We start from the raw sequence: 21,163 nt of genomic DNA, 5'->3' as shown, positions 1-21,163 counted from the left end.
GACAGCAACCAGTAACAAGAACTATACAAAATGAATAATGAGCACACAAGATTGAATCTGAGGTCCAAGTGGTTCATTGCCTTTGAGATTTAATAAACCTGTTTAATCGGACAGATGTGATTGATCAGAACATTAACTGTAACCACTTTGTCACCGCTGATGTACAGTCATGCATTCTCTAGACCTTTCTACATCTTTATTTTGATCAGCGTTGTGGAGCATCCAGAGCCCACCCAGGATCACTTGGTGCATCAGAGGGCATCACACACTCACCAAGTCATTCTCACACACACACACACACACACACACACACACACACACACACACAAACAATAATGTAATGATATTGGACAATAATCCAATCTCAATATAAATCACGGTATAAAATGTTTCAAAAACAATGATTTTTAAACACAAAATTGCATTAAATATATAAAAAAATTGTTTTATTCTTTTGACACAAGTACCTCACTGACAATTAGTGTGTCTCCACTGGTCATCCATCATTCACCATAACCATGGCCATCACAAGACCTCACTCCTCCACTTACGTATGACCCCTCACACACCCACACACACCCTCACACACACACTCCCAGACAGCTCTTTGTTTACAAACGACTTCCTCTTGCAGTGATGAAACAGTAAAGTGGAACTGAATGTAGACAGAAAATGGAAGAATGGCTCTTTAATCATAGTTTTGATTATATCAAGATTTTCTTCTGTGCATCGATAGTGTAATCGTAGCAATATTCCACTGGCTAAAAACAAAGAGTCCTGCAGGAGAATTATAAGAGTCTCATGTAAATCTACAGTTGACTATTAACTTGTTTAATTGATTTATTAATTCAAAGACAGAATGAGCAATAATGGTCTTCGCATTTTTCTATTAATCTTGCAATTCCTAATTAGTTGAAGTCTGAGACCCTAGACATTGTTGTTGTACATTCGTGACATTGGTGCATCTATTGTTTCCTGCTGTCAAACAGGTGTTTTTGAATGAAGCACCAAATGCTAGGTTTTGTCTGCAGGTTTACGGTTATCAAAATAAGGACTGTTTATTTTTAAATATATGTATATTCCTGTCCCGAAGGCATAAACCCATTTTTGTGTGTGTCCCTGCAGGCTTGGAGAGGGACAAATTCGACAACAAGACGGTGACGTTCGAGGAGCACATCAAAGTGGAGCACAACATGTGGCACTACCTGTTCTTCATCGTACTGATCAAGGTGAAAGACTCGACCGAGTACACGGGGCCTGAGAGCTACGTGTCAGAGATGATCAGGGTGAGTGTTTTTAATCACGAATCACCAACATCAACATTATATTTCTTGAGAGAATGTCCAGCACTGATCTGAGACCTGAGGCTTCTGTCCAAGTGCACATAGCCTCCAAACATTAGTCAAGACCCTGGTTCTCAAAATGCTCCTCTGGTAAAGTTCAGTTCCAGTTCCGTCCCAGCCTGAGGAGGTGTGTGGTCTTATCAGAGTTTGGTTTCAAAGCAGTGCCCTGCAGCATTTAGTTACAGCTCTGTTCCTGGAGAGCTGGGGTGTATTTCAGCCTGCTCCTGAAAGTCTGTGCTCCAGTGGTTTATTTAAAACCCTTGTGCTTAAAGATCTAGAACATATTATTCTTATACTAGAATAACAGCTTATTCTAGAACATACAGGTTATTCTAAAGCATGTGCAGATAACAGGCAGATGAACATAGATAACGAAACATAGATAATGAAATCAGGCCATTTAAGAGGCAGAGCATGTAGAGCTGGTTCTGGAAGTAAAATCCCATTCCTAATCGCCGGATGGCTTTAGAGTCTTATCCGTTATAGCGTATCCAGCCAACGTAGACTCACAATGCGCAGCAGTTCATGAGGTGATGATACCTGCTCTAGTTAAAGCAAGTTTTTATTCCCCTATTTCTCATAATGAAATACATTACCCATAGTGCTTAAAGTGAGTTCCACTAATCAGAAACCTTGATGTTACTGTGAAGATTAAACTGCATTTTCTGGCACCAGAGAAGTACAACAAAGAATACTATGAAGCTAGGACTACAAACCAGAAAGACAATATAGCAATGCTTTGTGTGAACCACAACTACTAAAAAAAAAACACCAACATACACATATACACTAGAGGTAAATACGCCATGTGCAGTGCTTTGTGGGATATGTAGTTCATATCAACATTAAACACCTTATGTTTACAGTCTTTTACCTTTACCTTTTTATCCTTTTTTTATGCTTTTGACTTGTTTAATCTGTATAAAGTCATGATTTATCTGTGAACCGATTGGTCAGTTGTGTTCTTAACATTCTTTATGTATTTTTTTTTAAATACCTATGTTGAAGATGTGTGGGATTTTTACATCCGGAAGCAGAGCTGCTAAAAAAGCAGGCAGCCACTCTTCAGTTCGGTTTAATATGACCATAGTTAATTTTAGATGAATCAGACCAGGCATTAACTCCAGTCCTCCCGTAATCACTGCAGATGCACTGTCACTTCACTCTGTTTTCCTCTCAGACTGTTGCTGTAATGAGTCTTAATAACTGTCCTGGAAAAGAATGAAACTAACACTGACACAAGTTGAAAGCTTTCAGCTCTTCAGGTTCTATACAGCGCGAACACTTCAACCACTTACAGTTAAAACTAAAAGTATTAATGCCTTTGAACTGGGGTTCTTGGATAGCAATGATATAGTCATCAGGCTGTAGATCATCATGGTTCAATATTAATATTGATATTAATTATCTTTATTAATTAATTATGTTTGTGCGTGAATGCTCGTGTTTGTAGCTGTTTGTTTTATGACTGACAGACCCTGTGAGAGAGAGTGATGCTGCGTAGTTTTGTGGACGGTAAATGAATCATAGAATCGTGGAATGGAAAAATGTAAAGTGTGTGTTTGTGTGATGGTGTGCTGAAAGTTCATCACCACCTTCTGATGCAGTTTGCTGAGGCTTTCTCTGGAACGCACATATGTAACGCAGCCCTGTATGAAATGACAACAAAGCCTTTGATAGTAAAACCTTGCTGAGTGCCCACTCACACACATTCATCCAGAGAGTCAGCCGCTCCGCCACTGCAGGGGCGGAGATTACAGCTCTCCTTCTGACAGTAATTCTGTCCTTTTTTGACAGTGTTCAGATTTTTCTCTCTCTCTCTTTCGGTCAGATAACGTTTGGTCGGTAACTGGAATGACAAATTTAAGAAATTGAAACATGATAATAGAAGTGAGGAGAAAACAAAACACCCTCAAATTTCAGTGTGCTGTATTAGGTGTTTTCAGATTTGTTTATCCCCAACTTATTACTTGATCGCTTCCCTAATGAAGAGTCGTCTCTTGTTCCAGAGTCAGTGAGGATCCCATGATCACTCACAGTGCCCCCAGCCTCAGGAGGGTGGGTACAAACATTCATTTAATTTTTATTTTATTTTATTATTATAAAATTTTAGATTTTATTTAACCTTGAGTTAACCAGGCACGTCACTAAGAACAGCTAGCCATGCCTCTTGAAAAACCCAAACAAACATAAGAGCTATACAAAACATCTTAAGTATTATTTTTTTAGATCCACTGCTAATGCCAACACACTGGACAGATTAACACATTGGAGAAGAATGCAAACTGCCCAGATCTGTGACATCAGTCAACAACTATTTTAGGTAGCACCAAGACATGAGCAGAAAGGTGGAAGATGGACATCCCCAGGGATCCAAGTTGTGATCTCCTGACCTGCTGAACCACCTGGGAGCACATTTGAGATGTTTTAATTGATTTTTGGACCATTACTATTAGTTTATTCATCACAAATGTTCCTGCAATGTAAAGACTTACTGGCAACCACAGCAAACAATGCAGTGATCCGTTCTAATAGCAGTGCACCTTAGCTAACACAAATAATTATAATGAATCAGGCGCTACATACATATACATTTTCTTATATCATATTCTTAAATATCTTTTGAGCACAGCAGTTTCATTATGAGCAGATTGATGGAAATTGCTTGGAATAAAATGTACATGCATTAGAACACGTATTCTTGTCCTCCTAGGATCATTTTACAAAGGGTTGCTTGTGGGGATTTTATGGACCATAACAAAATATTAGTGACCCCCTTTTTTTTTTTTTAAGAGGGACATGTGATTTTGGCTGTCAGACAATGAACATGTGGATTTATTTCTTTTATATGAAAAGTCTCTGAAGAGGCTTAAAATCTGGTTCAGATGATTGAAGTCAATTGACCCTGGTGGCGGTCTTCAGAGAAAGTGGCCTACTTTAGCTGTGGGTATTTTCCACCAAATATCTCACCAGCAAATCTGTCCTCTGACACCACCCCAACCCCAACCCCAAACCCAACCCTGAGTTATGCAACGGGGGTAGAGAACTCGTGTTTTAGCTCCAAACTGGAGCACTGTTACTGAATGTGTCGGTCTGAATTAAGACTCTGAGAAGCCCTGGCAGCAGCTTGGAATGTGTTAATCCACTGGAGAAGAAGCTACACACACACACACACACACACACACACACACACACTCACACACACAACCTTAGTAAGATGGCCAGGGGAGCTGGAGTTAGCCTCATGATTGCGGTTAAGCTGTGTGGGAATGCCTGTTTTTTTTCCCCCTTCCTTTTTTCATTGTGTGTGTGTGTGTGTGTGTGTGTGTGTGTGTGCGTTGCTAGTCTCCAAGTAATATCATAATGACCTTTATCAGAATTTACCTCAACTTCTCTGAAAACTGTTTTGTAAGGACTTAAAGCGAACCTGTGCATGGACGTGACTATGACCGAATCACTCCAGGGAAACAATGACCCAAACAATGTGCTTCAAACTGGTGTTAGGTTCTTAATTGAATACAATCTTTATTATTCATTAATTCATTCATTGATTGTCTGTAACCGCTTATCCTCAGAGTCACGGTGGGTCCGGTGCCTACCCGGAATCACTGGGCGCAAGTCGGAAACACACCCTGGAGGGGGCACCATTGCTTCACAGGGCGACACACCCTCACACATTCACTCACACCTATGGACACTTTTGAGTCGCCAATCCACCTACCAACGTGTGTTTTTGGACTGTGGGAGGAAACCGGAGCACCCGGAGGAAACCCACGCAGACACAGGGAGAACAAACCAAACATTCACCTGGAGCAAGACTCAAATCCACAACCCCAGGACCCCTGGAGCTGTGTGACAGTGACACACCACCATGCTGCCCAGATCTTAATTAATTTTATTCTTAATTTACTTCAGTTTCCCCTTTAATGTTCCTTACGGATTATACTAATATGCTAATGATCAATAAATTATTCTTTATTATTAGGTTATTATTATAGATATTATCCATAAAGCAATCTGTCAGTCATAGCATAACCTCTCTGGTATGTCAGGGTCTTACCATTGAAGACCATGGTGATATGGGGTGACAAAATATGCAGAACAACAGGGACCACAGTCTACAATTCAAGAACTACTCAAGTGGATGAAATGGACACAGAGCGTAAACAAGAAGGTAATGTTGTGGCTGATCAGTGGACGTAGACAGGTTTTTCCTGCTGTAGCTGAGAGCAGAAGGAAAATTTTGCCAGTAATTTAGAAATTTAGAAACCACTTCATCAAAAAGTAACAACAGACTCCACACAGTGAAGCATCTCAGTGTCGAGCAGTTTGGAGCTCAGTGCTGTACGAGCACAAGAGCGTTTATGGAAGGAAGAGCAGAGGAAAGCCCCTTGTTTCTTTTGACGCAGTGTTTGGTTGGTGACACAGTTTCTGATCCGCTGGCCACTGGCCCAGTTCCTGGCCTCAGAGCAGAGTTGAGCGCAAAGAAGCACCTGACTGAAGATTAGCTGGCCTTTACATCACCTCCTGAAACCCCAGCACACACACACACGCACACTTTGTCAGTCTCTAAGTTGTCTGTACATGTGCCATTAAACACACCCCTAACGTCTGTGGTAGAGCAGAATGTTCTGTCCTTCAATTTTATTTTCCTTAATTACTAATGCAGTGTTAGGCTGTATTTGGGCAGTAAAGGTTTTTTTGCTACATCCAATTTATCTCAGAACTCCTGTCAGATAACCTATAAGGCTGATTCAACATAAATAACATACACTGAATGAAATATAATAAATATTGTTATAATTTTTTGAGGAGCTTTTAGGAGACGTCTGGCTCCATTCACCTACTCTGTGAACGTTTCTGTCTTGGAAAGCTCTTTGAAGTAATTCAAGTCTCACTCAATGACTTTATTAAAGCTGTAGTGGACTTTAAGTGTTTTCAGCTTTGAGGTTGAGCAAAAATGTCTGTATTTTATTGTTTTTAAATTAAGGAGACGACATATAAAATATAAAAAATAAACCTGTAGTCAAAGATACTACGCCATATTGGGGAACACAGTAATACAATAAAAGGTCAACAGGCCATGGAGATCTACGTCTTTTCATGTTTTGCCATCCCACTTTCTGGATCACAGCCAATGCACTATTGAAACTTTAGGCTCTTACACACACACACACACACACACACACACACACACACACAGAGTAACAAAGCTGCTCATAAAAAGCACATGTATTCCTGTGGTGAGAAGAGAACTGGTTTCTCAGCTTTCCGTTCTCAGAGACTTAAGAGAAAAAAAAGAGAGAAAGAGAGAGCGAGCGCAGAGATAAAAGGAGAGAAAGAGAGATGATTTACAAATCAGTCTGCCACACGACCACCAGAGTGTTGATGACGTGGGGGAAGAGAGCTTCCGATAAAACAGCCGTAGGTGTTAATACGAACTGGAGTCTGCAGACTTTGCTAATGCACCTCAGCTGTGTTTCTGAATAAAGGGCGGGTTGTAAGCAGGTGCGGGAGTTAATGAAGTTGAGGTATTGTCGTTATCGCATGTCTAATTAACACGCTTATGAAAACAATACGGATAGAGTGTAACATTAGGAACGTTTAGGAGCGTGTGCTTTTATACTTTTGTTTGAGTTAAAGAAAGAAAGAAAATAGTACGAAAATAATTTTACCAACAAAAACACAAAAGCTATATATATATATATATATATTTTTTTTTCTGCCAAACACATACCATTAGATGAGGGATCAGTTTGCTCAGTTTGTCACTGGGGGTGCCCCACATGAGGGTGGCCGTGTTTTAAATTAGGTTTAGTAAAGGATTGTGTTTTATAACGGAATAAAAAGAAAAAGAAAAACTTATCAGCTCTTTATATGAGGGGACTTCTTCTACATTAAACTTTTGAAGGGTGTTTTTTTTAAAGGCATCACACGTCAGGTGTGGAATCAGTGAGTGTGCTGTGTGTTTCAGGATCCTGCAAATATCCTAAAATCAGCCCGAGCTGCAACTGCGTTGCTCAATACTCAACACGACACCAGAAATATTTCACCTTCGGAGGTGCGTGTGGGTGGGATCCAGGGGCTGGTTTTAGGGCTGACGTTGTTGCTTTTCAGACCACAAAGCATCCTGTGTGTGTGTGTGTGTGTGTGTGTGTATGTGTGTGTGTGTGTGTGTGTGTGTGTGTGAGTGCGTCTGAGTGTGGTATTAGTAATGAAATTTACACTTCCTTCATTTCCATTGAAGCAGCAGATGCAGGTGAATTAGTTGTAGCTCTCTCTCCCTCTCTCTTTCTGCCCCCCACCCCCCAAATCTAAGTCTGTCTCTCACATACACACTTACTGGCAATGCTGTCAAGTGTAAGCAAAGTCATGGAACAGAAGAATTGGGGGTGTTTAGTGATGACATGCGCTCACGCACAAAAACAAACAGAGATCGATTATTTGCTGCAATCCTTTTATTCAGAACACAACCTCGGATTGTGACAATTTCAGCAGCCCTCTCATTTCCATGTCAGACGCCACTGAAAACGGATGTGGACTTGAGTAATCTGTATATTCACGTTTGGAGGGATTTTTTTTTCTTCATAGAAATAGCATCAGTTCTCTTTTCTGTAGAACTGAAAGTAGAGGAAGTGAGGATTGCATTTTGAGTCATGAAGCGGGCGCGTTACTGTACCTTTTTCCTCAATTTAGCTACAGTATCAAACATGGGAACGACACGGCTCTGACGCTGCTGAAGGGGCGCGACCAGACCCGGGTTCAGGACTGGAGACGGAAGAGTGGGTAGTTTATAAATAAGAGCAGAGGAACTGTATTAATCCCAGGGAGGGAGATTCAGCAGATGATTTTATTGCTGCCTTATATGGTAAAGAGTGCAGTAGTGTAAACTGGAAGTAGAGACGTAAACAAGTGTTGTGATGATTGAAGGGATTCTCCAGCACTTTCCTCCGGATCTTTATCACCTGCCCATGGGCTGCTGACTCAGTTCTCTCCATGTCTGAGCTCACTGTGTAAAATCAGAACGAAACCTGATCTCCACATGCTCACTTTTAAGGAGCAGGAGGAAGTCCTCTGAAGTGTGAATGGATGTTAATGACGTTTATGTTGGTCCAGACCATGTTATGATGTTAAGGGTGGCTAGCCTCAAAAAACTGAAGTCCTTCAACTTCTGAAACTCTACCGGAACATATCAGAAAACGGATGCAATCAATAAGCAACGAGCGTGTGGGGGTGTGTCTCTACCTTTTGTCTTTGGAGATAAAGAAACATGATCTGTTGCTAATTATAATAAACAAATTGCGAGAGTTATCCACTCTGCTGCCTGCCGTGCCTCAGTGAGTTTCAGGAACAGGGGATTTACTCTCAGTCAAAAACAAGCTGGTTTTAGAACAGTTCACCCCGAGCTCTACATCATTACCAGTCTGAAATAACCTTCTTTCCATTGATGCCACCACATCTAAACTTTCCCTATTAATTATAGCTGCCTGTAGTTTGACCTAAATAAAGGCATGTCTGAGTGTGTGACACCTCAGAGAATATTTGGTTTGGCCCAAAGAATTATGTAAAGAATAGAGCTGCTGAAGTCTTAGGCACCTAAGATAATCATACATCTTTAAACTAATGCCTTCTCAGTGAGTGTGGTGCTTGTATAAAGTTTAATATAATCACAGAACATAATAATAATAATAATAATAATAATAATAATATAAAGCAAATAATAATACAGTAGTAGGCATGAGTGAGTTTGAAGAACAATGTTTTGTTCAGATTCTCTTTGATTGCATGAATTTATTAAATCAACAGCACACAATATTTAAAATCATTATTTATAAACCGGTAAAACTGGGTGTAATAATACGGATTCCACGAGGAGAGATTTGGAAAATGTTAAACCAACACTTTCAAACATAGAATATCACACTTACTGGAGTAATATTATTTGGTTTTATTCTAATGTTGGGCATTATTTGTTGTTTGTTTGTTTTTTAGCAAACAGATAAATAACTTTTTAAATCTCTTAATGTCTGGTGCCTAAGACTTTTGCACAGTACTGTGTATATTTTTATACATGGAAGTGAGCGTAGCTAATATTGGTGTCGTCCACTGACCAAATGTTTTAGTGTAAAAGTCCTGTGTGTGTTTAAAAACAAACAAGCAAACAAAATACAGTAGGTAGTATAATTAGTTTAGGTTTACAACTTTCATTGTGATGCTCCACTGTCTTGTACTCTGGGCTCAGCACTGCAGAAACAGCACTATGTATTTTTTGTGGGAGGGTACCAAATGGTTTGAAACTGTTTTTAAAGGGGACATATCCCTTCTTCCCAGTGGTGGAACACAGTTCTGGTTCTTAATGAAATGCCCCACAGCACCATTCTCCCTCTGTCTAAATCCTTTAAATGATAACGAGCCGCTCGCTGTTCACCCCTGACCCGAGTACCCGGCAGTGAGGGGCGAGGAGTGTAAGCTCTGGTTTTTTAGCCATTTTCACTCTATTCTCTTTCTTCTCTGTTCTTGTTTAATCCGCTTTTACTCAGTGCTCTTATTTCTCTGCACTCATTGTGTTGGTTTTGCTGCGTTTAACCTCATGTCCATCTCCACAGTGTGTAGATGTGAGCACTAGATTGTCTTGAGGAAGCAGCAACACCTGTGGAGTTTTAATGAATGAACTGTTCACAGAGTGAAATTAAAGCAGTGTATCTAGAAGCTGTGAATGTGACAGATTGGTGAAGAATGGAAGCGATGTGTGGAATGAGTGAGTGACAGGGCAAGGTGCACCAGCCCGGTGCAGACAGGAGGTTTTCTTTGAAGGTGTGGTGGTGTGGAGCTGATAAGTCTGTGATGCGGGGGACTGTGGTGAAGATGACTCGACTCGCAGACAGCTGGACCCAGCCAGACACACCAGTGGGCGGCAATAAACACAAACTCCTGTATGTGTGTGTGTATGTGTGTGTATGTGTGCATGTGTGTATGTGTGCGTGTGTGTGTGTGTGTGTGTGTGTGTGTGTGTGTGTGTGTGTGTGCATGCACAGGAAGTGAACAAAAACACACAGACACATGCGCACGCACTCCTCTTCTATTCTCAGAATTAGTGTAAGCGTCTATGCATCACTGACTGCGTGATTTCCCTCTCTCTTTGTGTAAGTGTGTGTGTGTGTGTATAAGTGTGTGTTCAAAGAAGGGGACTTCTCTATATCTCACAGATGCACCTTTATGCTTAGTTTGTGTTATTATGGGATGTTTAGTCCAGGAATAATTTCACCTTCTTTAAATGGAGGAGCTGCCATTCTGTGCAGATCATGACTGGGATTAATCCCTGTCCAAGAAACAGTGTGTGTGTGTGTGTGTGTGTGGCTGGAAAGGGCAGCAGAAGTGGAAAGCATTGGAGTGACCTTTCACAAAATTCCTGCAGCAGTGAAATCTTTCTCTCTCGCTCTCTCACTACTCACTCATATCTCAATTTCTATCTTTTTTTCTTCATGTACCTGGTTTGTAACTGTTCCCGGTTGCATTTCATGATGAATGAATAGCAGATAAATATATATATGTTTCACTGTAAGTTATGACTGTTGTTCTTCCATCTGAGAAGTGATCACTTTGGAGACACAGAGTTTATTTCCGGTCAGAAACTGTATCTTACAAGCATTTATTACATGGATAAGTCATAGGTTTCAATTGCTTACTGCTAGTTTTTTCATTCATTATAAAAATTCCTTTCCCATCACCACTGTGTGTGGCGTTAATGTTCACAGCCTTGGTTCACTCACACACCTGGACTGCTGCTGATATTTAGCACAGACTTGTGAAATCGAACCAAACACGGTTCTCAATGACGTCACCCGCGTCACGAGGGGATTCCAGACCTGATTCAAGGACGTCTTCGTTACCTGCGTTAGTCACATTGCTCCAGTTATTCTTGAACTTGAGAAATTCTTGAACATGGACTGCGTATTTTCAGGCGCCTGGCAGCAGGAATGTGAGCGTCATTCTCTCGCTCCGTGGAGAGGCAGAACACAGTTAAGTGATCAACAGGAAGTGCGCCTGCCAAGCCACGCTCACAGGCCGTAAATGAGCCGCATTGTTTGGTGTTTTGGCTTCGGCCTTCCTTAAGCCACGGTGATTTCCCAAAGGAGAAGTTTATCACAGTCACTTTGTTGACCTAGAGCTCCACGAGAGCAGGACACACACCCTTTTATATCTGGACACGAGGCAGGGGTCCTGGAGGTTGAAGCTGATGAAATTATAACAGTCCATCTGTGAAATTCCCGGGAGGTTGCTTGTTCTTCCCCTCACTTTTATTTACTTATATTTCTTTATGGGGGACGTGAAGGAAACACTGCTGGCTGTTGTTAGGGAACGCTTTTTAACACTCATGTGAATCCTGATAGGTCACTTCCCCGGCTATAATTAACTTACAGCACACAGTTTAAAGTCAGAGTGGACACAATCGCAGCCGAACAGACCACACTAACTCAATTAGCACTAAAGGAGCGCCATTAAAAGTCATTCCCGAGAGTGCCGTCTGCACAGGTTTAACTCAGGATCTAAAGATAGCTGCTTATAGCTAAGTCTCTACTCTTCTGGTAGCGGAGCATTTGCTGTAAATATTTGATGGCATTCAGCCACAGGAGCAGCAGTGTGGGTAAGAGCTGACGATGGATGATTTTTTCGAAAATTCCCCTGCTCCACAGCTCAATGCTGGCAGCCGTATACCCCTCTAACCAACGTTTGGTATTGGGTGTGGTGATGTTAAGCTCATGTGCAGCTGCTTGCAAGTTATAAGGGGATTTTACACAATTTCAGACATATTTTGTAAGAGATGAAAGTCCCTCAGCACAAGTCCCATTTGATCAAATCAAAGTGTAACATTTGTTGTTGCCATTAGCCACAAGCCTAGTCTTAAAACATATTTCTGTGCTGTTGAGTTTCCACTGCAAACTCTCCGAAGTCTGAATGTGGCTCTGGTAAACTGACCCCAAAATAGGATATAATCATGCACACAGCAGGGTTAAAATCCAGTAGTAGTCGACCTAATCTTTGGTCTGAGATTAAAGCCAGCAGCTCAGGCTAATCTAATCTCAACCAGACTGAATCGATATGAACGCTCCAGCGATTCACAGCCCGTTGTTGCAGCTCTGCTCGGTCACAAATGTGATGACAGTTTAATGCCACCAAACATTACCAAACATTACCAAACAAACAAATGCGACAAAGGAGCAGACAGCTCGGTCTGTTTTTGTGTGTAAGAAGATGTCAAACATTTCAGCAGAACTCAACACGAGGTATTTTTTGATGAAGGATTAAAAGGAAGGTTGATATTTTCAGACAGAGAAACTGTCCACATCTGTGTGTCATGAAGGGGACTTTCCTCATTGGTGTAAAGTCAGACTGCGCTGGCGTGTACATGTAAATGGGAGTATAAATTCACTTGTGATTATTATAGCTCCTCTTAGTTCAGGTCAGTAGGGGTGGAGGATACAGCAGAAATAACACATTATTACAACTGCACCATGAAACGTCTGTGACCTTCTTTGGTAAAAAAACCCCACAAGCCCCACAGCAGCATTCTCCCCCTGTCTAAACAGCCCTGCCCAGAACTCCAACTTTCAACACCTGTTCCTTTAAATGATAACAAGCCATCACTGTTCACCCCCAACCCAAGCCCACAGCAGCGAGGGGCAAGGAACAGAAGCTCTGGATTTTAGTCGTTTTCACTCAGTTCTCTTTCTTCTCCTTTCTTGTTTACTCCGTTTTTACTCAGTACACTTACTTCTCAGCGATTGTTGTGTCTGTTTTGCTGCATTTCACCTCGTCTTTGCACTCTCACATAAACGCAGATCCAGTGCTGTGATTGGACAAGCTCAGACGAGGAGGCGGGGCCATTCTAAAGTCTCTGCACATGTTGTCAGAAGCAGAGAAGAATCAAAACATCTCATTTTATCCTGTGTTTTCTGACTTAGGCAGGAAACAATAAACAAACCGGGTGATCTTGTTTCACAATGTGTGTGTTGGTGAACTCCAGATCCACTGAAGAATTATCTGTCCCATTTAAGTACTGACTACATCCAAATAACACTCAGAAATCCATGCTGTTTATCACAGTAATAAAGTGTATCACACTAACAATAGCACACCATCATATTGCCCACCTCTCCCCCCATGGGGCTTACAGATAACTGGGAATTGAATTGGACTTGTAAATATACTGTATAAGGATGGTTCTGGGCTCTGTGACAGTTCTTAAAGATATTTTTAATGGTTCCCTTAGGAGCACAATCTGGACTGGTTTCCACGGATGAGGGCCATGTCTCTGGTCAGCAGCGACGCCGAGGGCGAGCAGAATGAGATCAGAAACCTGCAGGAGAAACTGGAGTCCACCATGAAACTGGTCTCCAACCTGTCCAGCCAGCTGACTGAGCTGAAGGAGCAGGTGAGGGTCGACAGCTGAGATTTTAACTGGGATACCCAGTGAAATTAATACAAAAATAATCAACTTCATTAATCACTTATTAACTCATCTCCAACACTTCAGCACAGATCCTCTCTAAATCCGTGTGAATTTGAAATTGATTTAGTTTTCCTTCCTTTGCACACTATATATTTGAATGAAACCAGATATTTGGGCAGAAAGAGTTTCAGAAAAGTGAAAGTTGGACTCATGTTGCTGTGTTTATTCTTTGATTAGAAAGTGTTGGAACAGCTTGTTACAAGTGGGTGACCTGAAGAGGTCCTTCATAATAATGTGGCTAATTTTCATTATATGATTAAAAAATAATAATAATAGCATTGTCACTCACATTTTGGTATCAGTGACCACAGAACAGAGTGTACACATGCTGCAGAAAAGACATGGAGATGTTGGACACAAAAAATCGGTTCAAAAGCAGGAATCAATATTGCAATAAATTCATTCATTCATTATCTGTAACCCTTATTCGGTTCAGGGTCGCGGTGGGTCCAGAGCCTACCTGGAATCATTGGGCACCATAGATTTATAATTTATTTTTTAAATTATTATTATTATTATTTCTCTTTTTTTACAAATTAATTTGTAATATTCATAAACTGTATCACCATAAATGTACATTTACTGTAAGTGTTGTCCATCGCCAGACGACCAGTTTCCCTAAAACACGCCATGAAATGTATTAAAACTACTAATTGAATACGAAATAAGTTCTTTAATAGACACAGTCTGGAGCAAATAGCTGTGATGTATATGTCTGTGCTGTACACTCATCTCCGAGGCTTTAGGGTGAGCTTCCTCTCAAGCTGAAAGTAGAATAAAAGTCATCCTCACCGCATATAGACCTGGGTTTTTTTTAACTGTGATATATGTGTACGATGGCTGTAGGTGTTTAAACTGCTTTTATTAAAGGATTACAATTTCAGGTACAAATGTATTTTGATATGCTTCACTAGTGTAATCTATAACAGCAAATGTATCATCAGTAATTACTTTATTACAGGTGTTTTTAATGTGTGATTATACAGTAATTGTTGATCATATAAACAAGGGTCTTTTCTGTCTGTAAACCGTGTGTGTCTTAAACACAGACTTCTTTGACAGCAAAACTGTCTGATCTTATAAAATATTTTCAGTACAATTCAGCTGTGTGTGTGCAGTAAGATAGGAAGAGTAGACACTATATTATTACACATTATTAATATTTAATTACACATATTACGTGCTTCATATAAAGCAGGACCATACACATCAAACCCTTGAAGGTCATTTATTTTTTGTGTTTTCTCAAAAAGCTTAATTAGAGCAAAGGGCAGTGAGTCATATTCTTTCTCATTCTCTCTCTCTCTTTTCTCTCTCTCCATTTCTCTCACACTCTGTCTCTCTTTTCTTTCTTGCTCTCTCTTTCTCTCTCTCTCTCTCTCTCTCTCTCTCTTTTTCTCTCACTGATCATATCTGTGATCAACTCAGTAACCCATGTGGTACTAAGATGATCTTTCACCTGCGTCACGAGGCTAAGTGTTGTTTCACTCTGAATCAGCTCTTATTGTCGTCCAGACAAAATTCTCCGAACCAACTCCGCTTGTTTCCACACGTAAATAGCTTCAGAGTGGCAGAAGATGAGTGAATCTGAGCAAGAACTACAGGTGATCAGGCAAAGACAGCACTGTTTTTATTCTACACTGGAAACCTGGAGGTTTCTGGTTTAAAAACAGAAAGAAAAACACCACCGTGCGCGCATGTGTGGGTCTGCATGTGTGTGTGTGTGTGTACACATATGTGTGTGTATGTGTTAATCAGGAGACTTGTAAATGAGAAGTGTCTGAGAGGAACTAGAATTTCTTTTGACTCTGGTCCAGACGGGGAAATGACCGTTCGGGTTCCTGAAAGAAGCTGAAAAAACCACCACCTTTCACTTTAACACCAACACCAGCGCGAGTCTCGCTGCACTCACTCACTCACTCACTCACTCACACGCCTCTCTCCAGAAAAACAGCTTTGAAAGGGAATAATAAACAATACATACTTTCATGTCCCTGATTGTTAATCTGTGTCTGTTTTGAAACAGTTGCATTGATCCACAGTGTTAACAACATGACTTAGAACTGAGAACGGTGCTTGTGTTTTGAGAGTGGAGATGAACACAGATCAGCCACAAGATTAAAACCACTGAGAGGTGGACTGAATAAACTGATGAATGGTCAGCATGAGGATCTGACAGCCACATATTGATGGTCATTTTTTGGACAGACCGTCTCAGAAAGTCAGGTCTTGTGGGGTATCCCCAGTGTACGGTGGTCAGTACCTGCCTAAAGTGGTCAGAAGAAGGACAAGCGGTGACTGACAACAGGGTGTTGGGGCCCATGGCCCGTGGAGGGAAGTTGAGGGAGTGAGGGAGAGCCGGTCTGGTCCTGTCCCACGGAAGAGATACTGCAGCACACACTGGCCCTGATAGATAGGGTTCAGAACACACAGAGCATCAAATCTGTCGGTGCCTGTCTGTGGTTGTAATTTTGTGGGTGATGGCAGACTGCTGTAGAATATTCTAGGGCTGGAGACCTGGGTAGATTGGGTCTGATTAAGCTCTGAGGGCAGTCAGAGCGGTGGTAGGTGCATCCAGGGGTCCGGTTTTTAGCTGCGGCTGTGGAAAGTGTGAACGCGGCCAGGTTGCTGCTGCGTATCCTGGGTCACGCGCTTCGCTTTCATAGGATCTTTAGAAGCTGATGGAGTGCAATGTTAAAGGCTCTCGTGTGTATTTTAGGGGACAGGAGAGATTTCCTTCCTGCAGATGCTCTTTAATGTGCGTGTGCTGTGGTTGTGTTGATGTACGGCATGTTTTGGAACGGTTGTTGAGTCAGGTCGGGGATTTTAGATCTGACAGGAGGCTGAAATTCACTGGAAGAGAGAGAGAGAGAGAGAGTGTGTGTGTGTGTGTGTGCACGAATTGTATTATTTGTTGGGTACCTGTGTCTTTGCCAGTAGCAGAAAATACACTATATAATGTGTAAATGTCTCCACACAGCGAGGGAGGTACATATTTAATACAAGGGGAATAATAACATTATTAACAAACTACAAAAATAATATTATAATAAAGAAAGAAAGAAATTATTAAAAAATACAAAGAACACAAGATTTAAATGACCTTCCTTAAAAGTCCAGAATTAATTGACATCTTGGGCCCGTTTGTTCAGTCATTTCTTTAGGAAATATTCACTCACGTAACTGACATTTAAAAACAAAACAATTGTTTTATTGTGTTATTGTTGTTTTTGTTGTTGTTAATTTATTAATCCATGACTTTTCTTGAGGTTTCATTTATTAGTTACATATTTAGTTTCATAATAATAATAGATTCAAGATTCTTTATTTGTCAAATATAATTTGTAACAGCTATAAATATATAGTGAAATGAGAAGTGGCTATTCAAGTATTTAAGCTACGAATATAATTTATCAATAACTTTTAAATGCTACCAAATATAGAGCTAGTATTAACAAAAGTTCATATATAGATGTAAAGAATAATAATAATAATAATATTCATCTATTACATATTTTTGTCATAATCATTAATTCTCAGTTTATTTTATGTGTTTTGTTCATTTTCCTTTACCACTGTATATTATAATGATTCATTTAATTACATACTTTTATTAGGATTACTTATTTGTCCCTGCATTTTCCACAGGTGCGGCCCGTTATGATCATTGTTGTAACTCTGATTTTTGTATCTGTACGTGCTTATAGGTTTCTCCTGAAATGTCATAGAGTGCAGTGTTATTGTTGAATTCAAAATCTAACGTACGTATTTGTGTGTGTGTGTGTGTGTGTGTGTGTGTGTGTTTGCCCTAATAGATGACGGAGCAGAGAAAACAGAAGCAGAGGATCGGGCTCCTGGGACATCCCCAGCACATGAATGTGAACCCCCAGCAGCCCGCCTGAGCGTGTGTGAGGCTGTTTATATATATGTGTGTGTGTGTGAGACACTGACCTCCACACCTGCAAACTGTCCTCACACACACACACACAGATACTCTCACTGGCCTGAATATTTGCCCAGTTTGTGTATGTGTGTGTGGCAAGAGAGAAACTTACGGTTGAGTGCAAAAATGTACACACCCCTGTTCCAGTGACCTCAGTAAATAAAAGTGAACACATCACCCAGAGATCACACATGTCCAGGTTCTTTACGCTTCACTGGATGGTCTCTGTTCACCGTGGGTTTTACTGATTGGGGAGAAAATTGAATCTAAAAGATGCCACAGACAAATTCGTACCTGTTTTTTCCCCAGTGTGCTCAGGTCAGCAGGATTGTCTGTTTAAGTCACATGTGCTTCCTGTAGACTGTGTGTTCATTTTCTTTCACTAAGAAAACAAATGCCATACACACGGCTGTAGCTGCCAGGTTAAAAAAACAACAAATGAACAAACAAACAACAGCGGGGTGGGGTCAGAGACTTCTCTCTTGCAGTGTGTGGACAGGTGCCAAACATTTTCGATGTAAGAAAGAAAGTGGCAGTGAGTTCGGCTCTAATAGCCTTCAGTGGCGAGGGGGCGGGGCTTAAACCGAGGGTCTGTACTGGACAATACTAATTAGATGCTGCTTGGAAACGTGCTGCAAAAGCATCTTCTCCATCTGTTACTTTTTTGTATTCACAGAGCAGTTTAGCGGCAGTATTCAACGTCTTATTTTTGTAAATTGTGCAATATGAATAATTTAATATGCAACAACTCATTGAACTGTACAATGTGTCTTAAAGGGACAAGGATCCTCCCCTGCGTTAGAGGGGTCTTCTGTTCTCTCTCTCTCTCTCTCTCTCTCTCTCTCTGTCTCGCTATGTGTGTGCGTGTGTGTGTGTGTGTGTGTGTGTGTACGTGTGCGTGTGATTAGTCATGGTTTATTAAAATGATTTAGAGGCATAAGTTCATAGAATCACTTTAGTAAAAGTTCAGTTAGAAATCAAGTCCTGGGCCTTTTTTCTGTTTCGTATTTATTTATTTATTTATTTATTTATTTCAGTAAAAATAAAAAGAGAATATGTCCAGGCACAACATAAGTTTTGTGATATTTCTTTTCTTTAGAGATGTGCTAGAAGCATGTTTCTGCCATTAGAAAAAAAAAACATTTTATTGTTATTCTGTAAAAACATCAGTTGATATTAAGCTATTCTTTAGTAACTCATAACTTACACCCCATTAAACATTACACCCCCCCCCCCTTCCTCCCTCCCCACGTTTAGAAAGGAAAGAGTCATCCGTACCACTCTGACCAGTGAAGAAGCTGCCTGAGCCTCTCATAACTAAGACAGAAGTATGAAATGCTAAGCTGTAACTATGAGAGTTTTCATGGTTATTATGAGTTACTAAATGGCTATAGATACACATCAGTTACAGAAGCAGGTTTCTCACCTTCCTGATCTGCTCTGTTTTATTATTTATGGATTTCTGACCTGTTTCTTGTCTCTTGTTGAAGATTCTGAAGTTGTTAGTTTTTTGAGGTGATAAATGTTTAAGATTAGAGTTTAAAATATTTAAAAAGTTAAGCTTTGCTTTCATGTCTTAACTGTCCTGGACGTTCCTGCGTACAGTGTTTAAACAGCGGCTCGTATCACTCTGACGATGGTAGACTTCTGTTAGGAGGCTGCTCTGGGGTCGGGATAAAGCCCCCCTCTATTGTCTTCCCTTTATATAGTGTATAGGTAATAATAGTGTTACTAATGGAGTTATATATATGGGTATTAACAGTGTAACTAATGGTGTTGTGTGTTTTATGTAACAATATATAAAAACCTGTAAAAACTAAAGTCTTCAAAAGTTTCACTGCTGTAACCCATCTGCTTTAGTGAAGTTATCTCCATTAGTTACACTCAGTACATGTTATGTTATTAATGTGTAACTAACTACACAGTAATTACATACACTTGAATATAAAGGGGGGCTCTGCAGGGTAATACCTCTGTGTGGAGAGAGAGTGCGTGTTCACAGTGATACTTGTATCACCACCACTGCTGTTTGCTGATGATTATCAGAAACCAAACCCAGGTCAGCACTATCTCTCTCTCTCTCTCTCTCTCTCTCTCTCTCTCTCTCTCTCTCTCTCTCGCTCTTGCTCACTCTCTTTCTCGTTTAAAAATTGAAAGTTGTACATATGTCTGCCAAGTCTTTGCTTTGTCTTTTGTATAGAGACCTAACTTTTCATAGAGGCACCTAAAACTAATAGCAGTGTTAAACTGAAAGATGCTTAATTCTGCTTTAAGGAATATCAGCTCTGCAGAGACTGTACATTAATTTAGCAATATTTAATAAAACTGTAATTCTCCTTCAATCCAGAGTCTCTTTCTTCTTTGTTTGTTTGTGTGATATGTGTCCTGTTGATGTGCTCCGGATTTGAGGGAATGTTTCTGTATTTGATCAGAAGAACCTATTCTAGACTGAGACAGGTCTGAGAGAGCAGTGAGGGTGAGACAGTTGGAATAGCACAGTGAGAGTGAGACAGGTCTAAGAAAGTAGTGACGGTGAGACAGGTCTGAGGGAGCACTGATGATGAAACAGGTCTGAGAGAGCAGTGAGGGTGAGACAGTTGTGTTAGCACTATGAGGGTGAGACAGGTCTGAGAGAGCAGTGAAGGTGAGACAGGTCTAAGAACAGTAAGGGTGACACAGTTTAGTTAGCACTATGAGGGTGAGACAGGTCTGAGAGAGCACTGAGGGTGAGACAGGTCTGAGAGAAAAGTGAGGGTGACACAGTTGAGTTAGCACTATGAGGGAGAGACAGGTCTGAGAGAGAGCAATGAGGGTGAGACAGGTCTGAGAGAGAGCAGTGAGTGTGAGACAGGTCTGAGAGAGCAGTGAGGGTGAGACAGTTGAGTTAGCACTATGAGGGTGAGACAGGTCTGAGAGTGAGACTGCAGGCGCTCTGTGTGTGTGGTCTGGGGGTGGTGGCCGCTGGGTGACCTCTCAGGGCAGGGCTCAGCTGAAGACGGCTGCGCGGAGCAGGCACACAGTTCTGCAGTGTGTGGTTACAGCAGCGCGACAGAGAGACGCAGGCGCTGTGTCTTCTGCAGGATGAGTGTCAGTAGCACTGGGTTAACACATTCACTAATTCACTCGTTCGTTTACTGCACAGGACTGTGCTTCCTGTATGGAGTCAAAAAGGGTCAAAAAGGTTTTGAGTTTATAAGACAATACTCACAAATGTAACAGACTTTGTAACTGCGTTTGAGCAACTACACACACGCAAAACTAAAATCCACAAATGTATTGGAATGCACAAATTTAAAACAACAACAACAACAACAATAATAACTTAAATTCACAAATATGAAAAACACTGCGGTTCACTGGAAAGAA

The 21,163-nt window shown here is 40.8% G+C and overlaps 1 protein-coding gene across 3 annotated transcripts in view; it reads left to right on the top strand.

Moving 5' to 3' along the window:
- Positions 1–20,128, top strand: part of itpr1b (inositol 1,4,5-trisphosphate receptor, type 1b) — a 147,006-nt gene extending 126,878 nt beyond the window's left edge. For all 3 annotated transcript variants that reach the window (XM_066673049.1, XM_066673047.1, XM_066673048.1), the window contains 3 exons: positions 1,126–1,286; positions 13,615–13,776; positions 17,670–20,128. In XM_066673049.1, the coding sequence (XP_066529146.1) occupies positions 1,126–1,286; positions 13,615–13,776; positions 17,670–17,756 (410 nt within the window). In that variant the 3' untranslated portion in view covers positions 17,757–20,128. The remainder of the gene's footprint in view (positions 1–1,125; positions 1,287–13,614; positions 13,777–17,669) is intronic.
- Positions 20,129–21,163: the final 1,035 nt, after the last annotated feature.

Source organism: Hoplias malabaricus, chromosome 5, assembly GCF_029633855.1.
Source record: "Hoplias malabaricus isolate fHopMal1 chromosome 5, fHopMal1.hap1, whole genome shotgun sequence".
In the NCBI taxonomy this organism is placed as follows: Eukaryota; Metazoa; Chordata; class Actinopteri; order Characiformes; family Erythrinidae; genus Hoplias; species Hoplias malabaricus.
Note: the sequence above shows the minus strand (reverse complement) of the source record. Positions and strands in the feature narration are given on the sequence as shown.